At 41.8% G+C, this 14,799-nt stretch overlaps 1 protein-coding gene across 3 annotated transcripts in view; it reads right to left on the reverse strand.

Moving 5' to 3' along the window:
- tead4 (TEA domain transcription factor 4) overlaps positions 1-14,799 on the reverse strand; it is a 36,866-nt gene that overhangs the window by 10,771 nt on the left and 11,296 nt on the right. The window contains exons 3-9 of one of the 3 annotated variants that reach the window (XM_086073417.1): positions 7,431-7,495; positions 5,906-5,968; positions 4,212-4,346; positions 2,679-2,722; positions 2,346-2,407; positions 2,066-2,196; positions 933-1,106 (exon numbers count right to left, since the gene is read on the reverse strand). In XM_086073417.1, the coding sequence (XP_085929543.1) occupies positions 933-1,106; positions 2,066-2,196; positions 2,346-2,407; positions 2,679-2,722; positions 4,212-4,346; positions 5,906-5,968; positions 7,431-7,495 (674 nt within the window). Of the gene's footprint in view, positions 1-932; positions 1,107-2,065; positions 2,197-2,345; positions 2,408-2,678; positions 2,723-4,211; positions 4,347-5,896; positions 5,969-7,430; positions 7,496-14,799 lie in introns of all 3 variants that reach the window. The other 2 variants (XM_086073415.1, XM_086073418.1) reach the window with 2 other exon arrangements.

Genomic DNA, 14,799 nt, shown 5'->3' on the forward strand with positions numbered 1-14,799 from the left:
ACAAGGTGGGCTGACAAATTGGCTCTCTGAGCCCCATCTCATGCCCTCCCCCTGCTTGCCATGCCGTGTACATGATAATCTGTTAATTCCTTGTCACTACAGTGGCTTCAAGCTTGTCTAGGACCGTTTGGGGAGACGTGGTCACCTGATAAGAATAGTTTTACACCCCCCCCCCCCCCCCCCCCCCCATAGTTTATATTGGCACCTGAGCGACATCATTTATGCAATCTTCAATGTGGTCTTTAAGTATTTCATTAGACTGAAACCACATTATGTTTTAGGACAGTTGTGCGGATGACGTGGCAGCAGACTTTTCCACTTCTGAAAAGTCTCATCTGTCACCATCTTAAGTTGACTTCGGTCATCACGCTTTGCTCTCTGGCGGTACTTACTATCATGTACGTGTGTTTTAGGGTGGAGCTGCTCTAAAAATAAGTACATTAGGAGGAGGGGGGCTGTAAAAGTGTTGGACTTGGTGTAATCGCACAGGGACAGGTGCCCGGGCTCACATTTCCTCTGGTGAAGTTCAGAGCTGCCAGTCTCCCTAAGGCTGCCATCACACACACACACGCACACACACACACCATCATCAGAGGGAAAACACAAACACTTCTGCATCAATGCCTTTCTTTTTAAGTGTGCGTGGTTGAGTCATCACAGTGAGAACTGTGCTACCTATCTGAATTGTCCTTAATGTCCTTTGGCTCCAATATGTAAACTCTCGCAGCACAGTTCACACTGCGTGACCATTAACAGCCAACAGATGCAAGAAAACATTAACAGGAGTACACGCATTGTACTTCATTCACCCTCGTGACTTTGAGAGGTCCCATCTGCTCTGATGATGCCACCAATTGAAGGATTTAGCCAAATAAATAAACAAACAATTTGAGCTCATTTTCACATGATCATAAGTTGAAAGATATTTTTACCCAGAATTTGACAAGGAAGAAAGCATTGTGTGGCCCCTTGTCAAACAGCTCCTTCAGGCCTCCTTTCTTTTCGGGGAACTTGTCGTAGATCTGTCTGATGTCAACCGACTCCAGGTAGGGGTCGCTGTAGCTGGGGTTGGACTGACCGATGTGCACGAAGAGGTGTTTGTTGAACTGCGGAGACAAAAAAAAAATCGGAGTTAGTCAAGTTAAATTGTCATGGTTAGTATTCCTCTACTGATGTTCTAAACGCTAAAAACGGTTGGGTAAAAAATAACCCAAATTGAGTAAAAAAAAAAAAATGGACCAACCCAACTTTTTGAGTTATTAAACTAATTCAATTAATAATCTACAAAGCAACCTATTTTTTGGGCTTGTTTTGTGAGTTATTCGTTTGATCCAACTTTTGGGGTAAATGGAATAACCCAACTGAATTTGGTGGAAAATGAACCGACTCAACTTTTTCTGTTATTCAATCCAAAACGTTGGGTCTAATTAAATAATTATCCACAAAGCAAACCAATTTGTTGGGTTGTTGTTGTGTGGGTTATTCATCTGACCCAACTTTTGGGGTAAATGGAATAACCCAACTGAATTTGGTGAAAAATGAACCGACTCAATTTTTTTTAGTTATTTAATCCAAAACCTTGGGTCAAATTAAATAATTACCCACAAAGCAAACCAATTTGTTGGGTTTTTGGGTGGGTTATTTATCTGACCCAACATTTGGGGTAAATCAAATAACCCAACTGAATTGGGTGAAAAATGAACCGACCCAACTTTTTGAATTAAGTTGAGTAAAATTAAATGAAATTAATAACGCACCAAGCAATCCAATTTTTGTGTTGTTTTGTGAGCTATTCAAAATTGGTGCCTTATGATGCAATTTGGGCTGTTTTTGACTCAACTGTAGGGTGTAGAGTCCTGAGTTTTAAAGTCCACTCACTGATGGCTGCAGGTGGTGAATGTGTACATCTAAATGTTTTTGATGTACTATGTACAGGTATCAAGAAAGTATAAAGGTTTACTCATCAGGCGTGATAATTATCTTGTATAGCTCAAGGAAAAACTTACTACCGTGGTACATAACTTAAAGAATAGAAAGACTTTTCACGCAGTAAAATAACGCTTACAGTCTCGGGGTCCTGAGGTTGCTCCAGGAAGGCGGAGAACTCCAGCATTCGCAACTTGGAGCTGGCGATACATCTCCCCTGCCAAGGGGGGGCGCTAGGTGACATGGACAGCCCTGCAGTGCTTTCATAACCTAGGAAGTGGGACGGTGGGCAGTTTGAGCGCAAAACACAGAAAGATCGGAGCAATGTCTTTATCATCGTCACTTGCTCATATCATTTTGCCTGCCCGATGGCGCTCTGTCAACACTACAGGAGCGAGGGGGCGAGAGCGAGCACCCACCTGTTATGGGGGCCGGGCAGGACGCTTGCATGGCGTAACTCTGTTGGGAGAAGGGCTTAATGCTGAGGGGGGGGGGGGGGGGTGTAGAGAAAGAGAGCGGCATGTTAGGAACCATCGCTGCCTTGTGACCCCATCTCACATACTAATTGGACCGCCTGACCTCTAAAGGCGCAGGGGGCACGACGGCATGCCTGACGTCTGACAGCTGACTTTATCATTTACACGGACACGCTCTAATTTGTCCACCCAATCTGAAATGCATCTGATGCGCATTCAGCGGATCGGATGAGACGCGAACGATATGATCATGAAGGCGGAGAGCGGCTCACTCACTCTTCGTGGCCTCCTGGCTGTCCCGGAAGAGCCCCGTGCCAAAACTGGAAGAAAAAAAAATGAATAGAAGAGTAAGATTAGAATAACATAATACAAGGCTTTAAATGTTGACTAGGTTCAGTAACTTTTCAATGCACACAATGAATGCATAAGATGTAGGCTTTACACAATCAAGATTTTGAAGCCGATCACCGATCAGCGAGTTTAAAAAACAAAAACAAAAAACATAATCCATCCGATCAGAAGATAGACCAATATTGAGTATCTATTTAAACAATTTGTTTATTTATAATTGGGGCTGTCCAAAACAGCCATTTTTTTCCCATTTAATTTATGCCTATTGAAATACACTGGAGGCGGGTGTGGGGGGTGTGGGTGGTGATTACAAATGAAAATTATCAGACAAATTTGATGAGAAACATTCAATACACTGAAAATGGGGCGAAAAAACCCAACAACCCCCAAAGTAAATATTGGAAAAAATCGACCTGCATGCTGTGAAACCTTGGCTTCTAAACCCTAATACCCGATTTTGAACTTCAAACCTTCATTCGAACAAACTCAAAACTCTTATCCTTCTTTGAAACCCGAAGCTAGACTTGAAACCCGAGCACTAGAAATTGAAATTGCATTGAAATTGAATAGGACTAGAAATTGTGTTCCTAAGTGGAACACTTAAATTTTCCACAAAACGCGAACCTTGGCTTCTAACCCCAAACGGAAAACCCAAACCCCTAACCTGTGCTTCAAACCCAATTTTGAAACCCTAACCCTTGTTTGAAACCCCTATTCAGACTTGAAATACAAATTTGAAGCACCCTTGACAGGCTTGAAACAGTAACTACAGACCAAAACTCTCCCTCATTTGAAACCACTAACCTGGCGAAAGCCCTAATCTTTGCTTAAAATAAAATAACCCAGACTTGAAATCCTAATTTGAAGCCGTTATCCTGGTTTCAGGCACTATTTTGAAACACAAACTCACAGGTGTCAAAGTCTGACCCTCAAGGGCCTGAGTCCTGCATTATTTAGATGTTTCCCTCCTCCAACACACCTGAATCAAATGAGCAGCAAACTCTGCAGAAACCTGATCATTGAATCAAGGACCAGACCTGTACCTTAACCTTTGCTTAAAAGCTGAATCTGAAACCCTAATACTTGTTTGAAACCTAATTCAAAACCCTTACCCAGTCTTACAGCCTTCATTTGAAATCCCAACACTTTGTAGAAACCCAAACAATAGACTGGAACCTTAACTTGATGTCTTCTGTTTTATGGGCTTACTATGAAAACCTAACCTTCGCTTGAAACCCTAATCTCTGTCTTCAACCCTAATTTGAAACCCTGGCGATATCTTTTCGTCTCGTTTTTTTCAAACATAATCCAAATGAACCAATGACATACCGACAGGTAACCCTTCGTAGGGGCGAATCAGCTTTTCCTAGGTGTGGCGAATGTTTGACCAATTCGAACAACATCAGCATCATGAAAAGGGGCTCAAACGTTCTCAAAAGGTACTGTTGATTAACTCACCCCACCAGCCGTGGGGTAAGCCGGCCTGGAGAGTCCCTGGAGTGCCATCTTGTTCTGGAAGGCGGTGGGCGAGATGATCTGGGCCGAGGACATGGTGGCCATGTTCTGTAGCGCCTTGTCTTTGGCGGCCTGGTCCTATGGGAGGAGGACAGAGAGGGGGACACAGTAACGCAAACGGGGAGCACTCATTAGCACTCAGAGACCCCACTTGGCTGGCCGGTAACGAAAGCGGAGCTCCTAAAGGGGGGGCTGAAGGCACCTGAGGCCAGCTTGCAGCACAGGTGAAGATAAAGTGATATTACAGTCAAGAGTTTGCTTTATTGCTTTGGCAGGGCGATGACAAGCAGATTCTGTCAGAGGACAAATCAGGGCACATGGTGATCCAATCATTACGGTTAAAAAAAAAAAAAAAAAAAAATGGTAAAGAACTAATGCCACCAAAAGGAGAAAAACAACATAGTCAGCTGCTCGTCAACTGTCTGTCCTGTACTTTGCGGCAACGTGATACGCCTGCGTCTAAATCCACCGTGGTTTCCTGAAAGCGCAGCGGACTTTAACGGCAAGGCCACCCGGTGCATTCTTCCTGGCGGGGCTGGATGACACAAGGGCATAGCTGAAATATGGGAGTGGGGCTGCCAGCGGTCTGGATTTCAGTTACAAGCAAAGTAGTATTTAAAAAGCGCCCTTCCACCATCATATAGGCTAACCCTGTGACCACGGCGGGGCTCAGCCAGCTGAAGACTCGCGGCTCGCATGGCACGGAAGAGTCCCACTATGTGAGGGAGAAATGCAAACTGAGAAAGTACTGGAGAGACTGGGATGACACCGGAACACTTTTGGAGTGCCTGCAGGGGAATAACACGGGGATTCATTTGTTCCCTGACAATTGTGTTTAGTTTGGCGCGCTCATAATTGTACATAGTAAAGCCTCCGGGCTTCCTGAAATACGTTTCATGAAACATCACTTTTAAAAATGTCAATTAGAGGTCGCGGTTAAATCAGCCTATTACATATGTGCTCAAGTTTGGTTTGGTTGGTTGGTTGGTATAAAATATAAGTTGAAGTAAAAAAGAAAAAACAAGAATAGGAAGAAAAGAGTTTGCGTGTTCAAAAGGGAGTAGGAAGAAGTCGAAAACGTATCGAGTCCTACCCCTTATGTTTTGACTTATTTCAATAGATACAATAATAGGTTAATATATTTCAATGAAAGAAAATGCACTTTGCCAGTAGCATATGTACATGTAATTCATAGGCATACACCATAATAATTCATCCTCATATTCACATATACAATTTTCATTACACTCATACTGATACATCGAAAGAAATGACACAATTTCTGCTGTTTTGCCAGCTCAAGTCTGATTTTTTTTTTTTAAATCTTGAACTTTGCTTTGAAACATTTTTTTTAACTCAGCAAGTGACTTTATACATTATTTGTGTTTTTTTTTTTATATTTTAAACTCAACTAAGTCATAAAATTTCATTGTATTTAATTTAATAAATAGTGAATGTGTTGGTTCTGCATATTTTGATCAATTAATAATTCCTATGGCTCTTTTTATGGCTCTCAGTTCATTGATCATCAATTAAACTCACATCCCAAAGCACCATTGCATTCTAAGCATTTTGCCACTTGCTATTTAATAAAAAATAATAAAAAATAAAGTAAAAGGTTGACTCACATAGCGTACCTTCAGCTTCACCTGGATCTCCCGGGCCTTCCGTCGAGCTAGAACCTGGATGTGACTGGACACCTGGAGGGCACACAGATAAAATCAAGTTGGGAATTTTCTTAACCATGTCGAGTATTTTAACTAGTGGAGAATATAATAATAAAAAAATCTCAAATGTAAACAAGCAAATTTGTATCAAACTGGAGACCAATTAAACAACATCCATAGACTTCCACTATGGCACATCACTGATCAGAGATACTTTCAGAACCACAAATTAAGCACTACAGTAAAACCTCAAAATCAAACGCTTCAGCTGTAGCAAAACTTGGAAATTCAATCTAAAAAGTTCAAAGACAATATGAAACAACAGCTCGAGCAAAAATATTAATATGGAAGAAGGAAAAAGGCCAGCAATTGCATAAAAGCTAAGGGTGTTATATCGCGATATTACAGCGCGCAATTCTCGAGTCAATTCGATATGCGGCCGAATACATTTTTAAACATCAATTTTTTATGGGAATATTCAACAAAACGTCTTACTTAGGGTTAGGATTCACACATTAAGCATGGCAGAATGTTATATTAATAGAACATTAAGCCTTAATATTGGATTTCAGTGCTGTTCAAACATGAAACAGACTGCAACCTGTTTGTTAAATGCAGTGGCTCAGTTATAAGCCTGAATTTTCAGATAAATTAATACATTTTCATACAAATCTTACAGTGTACATGTACAAGTTTACTGATTAGTATTTTCAAAATTTTAGTTAAAAAAATAATAATTCGCAATAATAAATGTATAGATTTGTATCGGGATTAATCGGTATCGAATCGAATCGTGACCTATGAATCGTGATACGAATTGAATCGCCAGGTACACACCCCTAATAAAAGCCATGTGTTACTTGCTTTAAATTGCCACGAAAGCTTTTGAATTGGATGTATGCGACATAGTGTGTAACATTGCGTTTAAAACTTGGGACAGCACATGCAAAAAAAAATGCTTTTGGAGAGGCCAGTCTCAATTGTCACAGTATGCTAAAATGACCCAGACGTAAGGAAATGCACATTTTAAAGGAGGAATTGCCCACTCTGGGATCAATAAAGTCGCCTGAATCTGAATCACCGCTCCCTCGCTGCCTCTCTCATCAGCGCTCCCCCACAGTGACTGTGCCAGATGACTGAGCGGGGTCTCTATCTACGCACATCCATCATTGCCACCACTACATCAGTCCCTACGTATCAGATGCCACGCGAGAGGATAACGTTGCAAATCCCTCGTCCTATCTGCCATATTCCCCCGCTTCTCGCCGCTTCTAACGAGCAACACGTCCGCGAGGCGCAAAAAAATAAACCGTGCCAACACACGATCCCACTGCGTATGAAGGCCGGGCGGCTGGCCCTGTATCAGTCGTCGGGTCGTCGGTTGTGGGGGGCCGCTACCCAGGGGAGCCGGGGCATCACTCAGCAGGAGCGGACATTCTGAAGGGCTTCAAAAATAGGGATGGCTCACAAGTGGCGTTGGTCGCGTTGGACTCACCTGCTTCCTGGTTCGCGTTTTTCCAGTGCGAAGTTTGATGTAGCGTGCGATCAGCTCATTCCGTCCTGTAATGAAAACACCAACATTTTAAAGATGTTCGTTCCACTGCTTTCATTTTTACAGAAAATCTGAAATATTCAGTAAAGTTGCATTCATTGGCCTAAGGGACACTTGGCGGATCTTATGCGATTGGGTAAAGGAACAGCATGAAAAATTCACATGTGCATAACTAGAACTGCATGATCACTATAACCACAATGTATTCTCAAAATGTTTGGAATACTGGAAAATTAGGGAAAGAGATCATATAGCAACAGAAATTAAATGGCTATTGTGCTAGGAGCAGTTTAAAACAGACAGCGTTACAGTTCATTGAGACATCTCAACTCCTCTCAGATCATCAGAACAGTACTGATATTGGTGGTTCTTTGCAGAGGATAGAGATTATACACGCCTGTGAGAACTTTCAGTGAGTATTTTTTACGTGTTGCTGGATTGTTTGCAATCAAACCATTGCTTGAAGGGTTATAGCACCACAACATAGATGCTAATTAGCATTAGCATTGAGCGAGTGGACACCCACACGCCTCATTGATATGGTGCCCAACAACTACTTCAGCTATACTACTACTAACATACTACTACTAACAATAATGATGAATTGACCTTTTCAAGATATACTAATACAAAAAAAAAAAAACTATTTACAAGTAAAATCATCTCAAAATTGCAATACATAATGGTGAATAAATATAAATGAGAAGCTTCAGAGGCAAAAAATGGTATGCCCTACTTTCTGCTCTGTGTCAAGGTCCGATTTGTGAATATTTCCCCATTCGTGATCGCCAAGTAAACATTGCTTGAAAAATCATCATCTTACTACACATTGCTTTTGCTTTAATTTTGAAATATGAAAATCTGCTCAGTGCGTGTGCATACCTATTCTAATGGGATAGGTCATAGGTGACCCAAAAATTTGCCTTCTCACCTTTAACAGAAAGCTGTGAGTAAGTTTGATATAGAAACAATATATAATTGTTAATGGTTCAATTTTTGTGCATTTTGCAAAAGTCGAAGAATGTCAAAGTGGCCGTCACGTTCTTTGATTTTTCTTTATGCGGGCATTTTGAAGAAAGAGCGTTGACACCCCTGTGTAAGGACGGATACGTACAGTCCACATGTCTCTGTGAAGGCCGGCTTCAGTGTCAAAGAGTGACAGTCCACACTTGTACTTACACAGAGGGTGTGGGATCAGTGCACATCCACTAATGACAGACAGCTCACACTGGCGAAGCAGGTGGGCGACCGCGGCAGCAATCAGATCCTCGGGACCCGACCCGGGACAGAAAGCACAGGCCGCCGCACCAAAAGGGGGCCCAGTCTAGTGACAGTGCCAGGCAGCTGGTGTGTGTGTCAATGTTTATGGAATATGCCTTTACGCCCACAGTAAATCTTGGCCTTGTTCCCCTCGCCACAGTCACCGTCACCCCCCTTCGCCCACCCTCTCACCCGGTGAGAGGCTCCGGTTACGCCGGAGGGCAACGGTCACGGCGGTTGCCTTCGGCCCCGTCATGCTCGCACGGCAAGGCTCACGTTTTAAAATCAGGAATATGATTCATGACACTCACCATTGTGCATGTAGATTCGCTACCGTTTGCACTAAAATGGTTACATTTCCCATGATCCTTTCAGATTTCCAGTGTGGCACTAATATAAAAAATACGTGTTGATTTTGTTCTCGTATCAGATACTCCGCCACTCCTTGGGCGAATGCTTGGGGAAGGTCCCGTTAAAAATACTTTCCAACACACCCACCAGATCAGAGGCGAGTCATCCACTCAGTGTTGAGATCATCCGGTGAGAATTAGACCGGCCGGCGACTTGTGCCAACCGAGGCTGCAGTGTGACCGCTCCTATCCTTTAGGTGGCGGTAATGCACATCAACAAACTGCCACAGACTGCAAGCGACAATGGGACCCACATGAAAAGCCTACTAGAACAACCAAAACTTTACTTGGGTTTGTTTATTTTTACATCTCTTGAAAAACGACCAAAACAAAAAAACATAACGTTATAAAATATTGGACAAAGCTCTGAAGTGTTAGAGCTTAGTTTTAATTTTGCATGTCACAAAAACATGGCATTTGAAAAGGGGTGTGTAGACTTTTTATACCCACTGTATATTGGTATCCCTGGGGTGAACAAGGCCCCGAAAGACATATTCACTCATTCATATTGTTGTAAGACGTCATAGGTAGGTGGATGGGGCTAGTAAGGTACAACCTAATGTTCCCCTCCAGAGTCAACCCTCGGACCCGGCAGGTCATAAATCTGCATCAATGGCCCAGTGTGATCCCTCCCGCTCAGTACATTCCTGACATTCCTATACACTGACACCGGCTTCTGCATCTGCATCTGCCGCTCCGACATAGCCTCACAGATCCACGTCCTGTTTGTGCACAACGAAACTTTTACGGATGAAACGGGGAAACTTTATAGCAAATGTCTGAAAATAGCATTAAATGTCATGTGACCACAATCTGCACGTACAAAATATAAAAATATGCAAAGTGGCATTTTTCCTTGGCAGCCATCAGTTTTCCTTCCACTTTCTCAGGCTGAGTCTACTCAGGAAGGTCACATTAAGGCTGACGGAATGTCTTGCTTGGGTGTGATTTCCCTCCCCCCAGTCATAGAATAAATGTTCTCCGAAAAGGCGCCCGTCATATATTGTTGCTAACAATGAGTCAAGCGGCGATGATGCAAGAATCTTCAGGGCAACTGATGCGCTTCAATAGATGACGTTATTTGTGATAGAGTAAAAATATTGACATTTGCACAACCAGTAAACGTAGCGAGGAATCAGTCATTTATTTTTTTATTTTACATTCATTCACAGCGTTGACTGAACTGAACGCCACACTTTACTTTCCCTTTAAAAATAAGTCTATTGACAAACTACACAAGTGGTTCTAGAAAGTTTCCCCGCAGAACTCCATGTTGGTCTTATACGTTCAGTTGTGGTCATAAGTTTATTTACAATGGCAAAAATTGTAAGAAGAAATTGTCGCATTACACGCGTGACAATTTTCAAGAACCTAAGCACGGAACTGAACAGGAAGTTGATCGTTTTGTTTTGAAGTAGCCACTTCAGAAGTAAGGGTGGCCTTCCCCAGACACAAACCCCAAATTGTCAGAGTTGGTTGCTACTTCACCTTTAAGATTTGGTCCAATAAATTAGTAAATAACTCACACCAACCAACTTTTACAAGCTCCTATTTGATACCTCGTAATTAATGAAACAAGCATCATCTGGAATGCTTTGTTTGTTGGTTGTGTGGTAATGCAACTAATCCAGTTGTAATGCCCCCCCTTCTAATTATGCGTGTCATCTGAGTTCTAGATAATTCCTTGCCATCTGGTCCTTCATGGCTACAAAACATTAGAAAAGGCTGTTGAAGAGAAATCAGTCTGTGTACGGATATTTAACAGTTTCGTGTCATCTGAGTGGCAATAAGACATATTAGAGAGGATTTGATGAGATGAATTGTACATTCGTTAACATTACAATCAGAGGTGGCAAATCCGGGTCCAGAAAGTAAAAACCCTGCCACAGTTTGACTTTAGCCCTTGATGCTAGCTAGCTCGCGAGCTAGCTCCTAGCAGGTAAATGTGTACCATGGGAGCTAGCTAGCTAGCTAGCTAGCTAGCTAGCACCTGGGGCTAAAACAGTGGCAGTGTTCTTACTTTCTGGACCTGGATTTGCCACCTGTGATTACAATCGCCCAACCTTGTACTTGGAGACCGACTCATGCCATGGAATCTCGTTTGGTGGCAAACATCAGTTTCACGATGATACTGTATAGCGCTAATAATGTTTCATCACAATCAAAATGTATTACATTGTGATTATTAATCTTCTGTAAGAAGTATTATTCAAAAAGCTAAAATCCCGTTAGCCGTTGCCTCTTTATCTGCACGGTAGAAAAAAAACCCATCAACGTCACTTAATGTACTAATATTGTGATTAACCCTCACCAAAATGTATGGGTATGTGCTCACTTCATATTTCAAAAATATTAGAAAGACCGCACCAATATTTTGGCTGGTTTAACGACGCCTATAAAAGATACTGTGATGTACAAAGTACATTGGAAAAAAAGACAGACATGCACGTATTTTGCCCATATTTAAACATCACTTAAGTTGCCCGTCAACTTTGTCTAAGAGTAGAAATATAAAGCCAATAATGTTTTTCATTTGCATTAATATTACACATAATTGCATTCATTCTAATGCCCTTGCTCAAGAGGCACCACTTGAAAAAGTGCACAGGTCAAGACTGACCTTGAAGCTCTCACTTGACTGGCAAAGTTAACACCCAAGCGAGGGGACGAGGACTCCCTGTTGCTTTCCACTGACCTTTACGTCACATTTTTAATGAGAATCCCTTGAGAGCCGTATAACATATTTATATCAGCACACAAAAAGACAACAATAGGATGACAGGCTGCGCGAGCAAAGCTTAGTGGGATAATGTTTCGGTGTGTGCATATTCTTTGTTTGCGAAACTGTGTGAAAATCCTGTCAGCATTCAGGGAAGCTTTGTTGACTTCATTCACAACAGCAATGAAAGCAACCCCCCCCCCCCACATGAACAGAACCATCGAAATCCTGGATAAGTGCTGCTCTCACAGCTGTTAGCGAGTCAAGTGTGACGAAACCAAACAGCTGCATCATCAAGCAGGATGTAATAGTGATAACACTGAGCAGTGAGTGAATAACGCATGTTAAACGGAGGCATACAAATTGCTTTGTATGGGGAAATTATGTCATTTTCAATGCCGAATTCCAACACTGGTCACCTTTTTTTCCGCCATTATTCCAGCATGAGGCCTGCGGTCAGAGTGCCCGGGCATGTTTTCCTTGGCAGACGCATGTCGAATTACCACGGCGGCACAGACCGCCACGATATCCTCGACACCGTCCCTAATAAGCCAGCTAATGGGAGGCCTGCTGAGTAATGAGCTCAAGAGCCAGGAAAAAATGTGGCAGATGAGGATATGGGCTGGAATTTTGGAAACATTCCCTTCAATTTACGAAATCCGCAAGGTACAAGCACAAATTCCTTCAATGCTGCTGCTGCTGCCTGGAGACTCAATGTCATAGTTGTACCGAAGAATGGCATTCATTCCTCAGCCGGGAATTTGACCTAAAATTCGGAATATGTCGCATTCAGCCGGCAGACGCATTGTTATTTTTGCTGTGTTGTCTATGAGACCGTATTTAGCTCGTGGAAGGCCACAAGATAACCTTTGCAAGAGAATTGAACTCATTGCCTATAGTCGACATTTAATTTGGCCTCCTGAGAGATGACAACCGCTCGGCGCTGTGACAACGTGATCAACGCGAAAGACCAACAAAGCGGCTTTGCATTGATTGTGGCTGCTTGAATGACTTGAGTGATTACGTAGACACCTGCAGAGCTGCAGGGACTACAAACTGTGAAGCATCTGGGCTGCTTCGGGGAAATGGTTGCGTGGGGAACGTTGGACCGTTAGCATCCATCTAAATCTCGGGCTACCAAAACATTGTTGGGTTGAGCCAGGAAGGCAAGAGAACAGTCATTCAAAAGGAAAATGGAGACAGACTAACTGGGCCCAGATTTTGAACTGATTAGTAAAGTGAGATGAAATCACTCGATCAATATTTCAGTCTACTTTTTGTGACATTTTTGTTTGGTGGTGAGCCGTGAGATTTTTTTCCTCATGTAAAATATGTGCAACTAGTTCAGAAAAATTTCCTTATTAAATAATCATGACTTGATTAAGATCAGTTTCAAATTGTAGTTATTACTGGTAACACAAGCCGCAAATGTCTTTTTATAGAGATCAACGATTTTTTTTTCCAGGGCTGATATTGATGCCAATTATTAGTACTAGTATCAAGCCGATATTCATTTTCAGTAAAAAGGGGGGGAAATATTAGCGTCAACATTTTTTAAAATACAAATGCCAATCTTGACTTTGTTGCTAAATGTCTTAAAGCATTAATGCTTATTGAACATTTTCAGACTTTCAAAATGTAAAAGTTTTTTTTTTTTTTAAATCTTAGACAATATACTTCATTTTAAATTTCTTAAAAATGTTAAGGAAACTCCCAAGGCTATCAATAAGCCTTACAAAGTTAAATGGAACCTAAAAACACATTTCTTTGATTTAATGTCAAACAAAAACAAAAGATGGTTCCCAGGGTCAGCAGCATCTCATAAAATTAACTGAAATTTTAAATAAATAGTTCTCTGAGATTAAAATGGTTTTAGCTTGACATTTTACCGTCAGATTTTGAAAAAAGGCAGATATCGATATTCGTCAAAATGCCCAATATCTGCGCCGATAATCGGCTAGGCTGGTAATCTGTCCATTCCTATTTTTTTAAGACAAATATACAGTATAAATAATGTTGTACAATAATAATTAGTGAACAATGAAGAAATATAGTGAAAAACAGTCACTACTTGACCTCAATATTGTTTTAGGCCAAATCTTTTAAGTATTTGTCCCCATTCTTGTGCCTTAACCCCTTCGAACCCATAGATGATTGCAGTGGACATGACATATTTGCGTGTTTAAAACAATAAAAACTCATAATTTGGATGATGTCAACACTTCTGGTTCATGATTGGATCCTAGTTGATTTGCATGATGTTTATGGCGTCCACTATAACAAATAAAAACATGAGATAACACACACAAAAAATTCATGTTGTTCTAATGTGGGAAAATAGTCATAATCAGTAAAAAAAATTAAAAAAATTAAAAATTGCCCAACAGAAAAAAATGTGGGTCTGAAGGGCATTTCCCGCCCTAAGATAGTCAAGACGAAGCTGTGTGTTTTCTATAAGGAAGTAGTATGTATATAGTGTATAGAGAACGTTGTCACAGATTTTTCCATCTTAGAAAAAAAGAAGAGATGTCCGTTAAAGATAGGCAGAACAATTTTCAAACAGGGAGGTGAGGACGAGGTAAATCCCTGAAATAGCGCTTGTGCATTGAGGGCACAGGTGTGACAGAGCTGTGCTGGGGCCCCGAGGCCATGCAAGAAACCACTGTCCACCTTGGTGTTTATTTGCCCCCCCTCCAGGCGCTCAAAGGGTAAACGTCTATTCTGGTTTAGGGTTACAGCTGAGCTGCCTTGAACCCCCGGACTACCAAGTGCACATGCCATTCCTGGCAGGCCAGTGCGTTCCCTGGTGCACATCACCCCCCCGACTCCCTTCAACCCGGGTACACTTTTTTTTTTTTTTTACCACCTTTCCCCATGAAATCCTTCATTCCTGTGGCAAATAATGACCTCCAAACACCCTCTT

The sequence above is a fragment of the Leptonotus elevatus genome, chromosome 4, assembly GCF_054856555.1.
Source record: "Leptonotus elevatus isolate MCC_2025b chromosome 4, RoL_Lele_1.0, whole genome shotgun sequence".
NCBI lineage: Eukaryota > Metazoa > Chordata > Actinopteri > Syngnathiformes > Syngnathidae > Leptonotus > Leptonotus elevatus.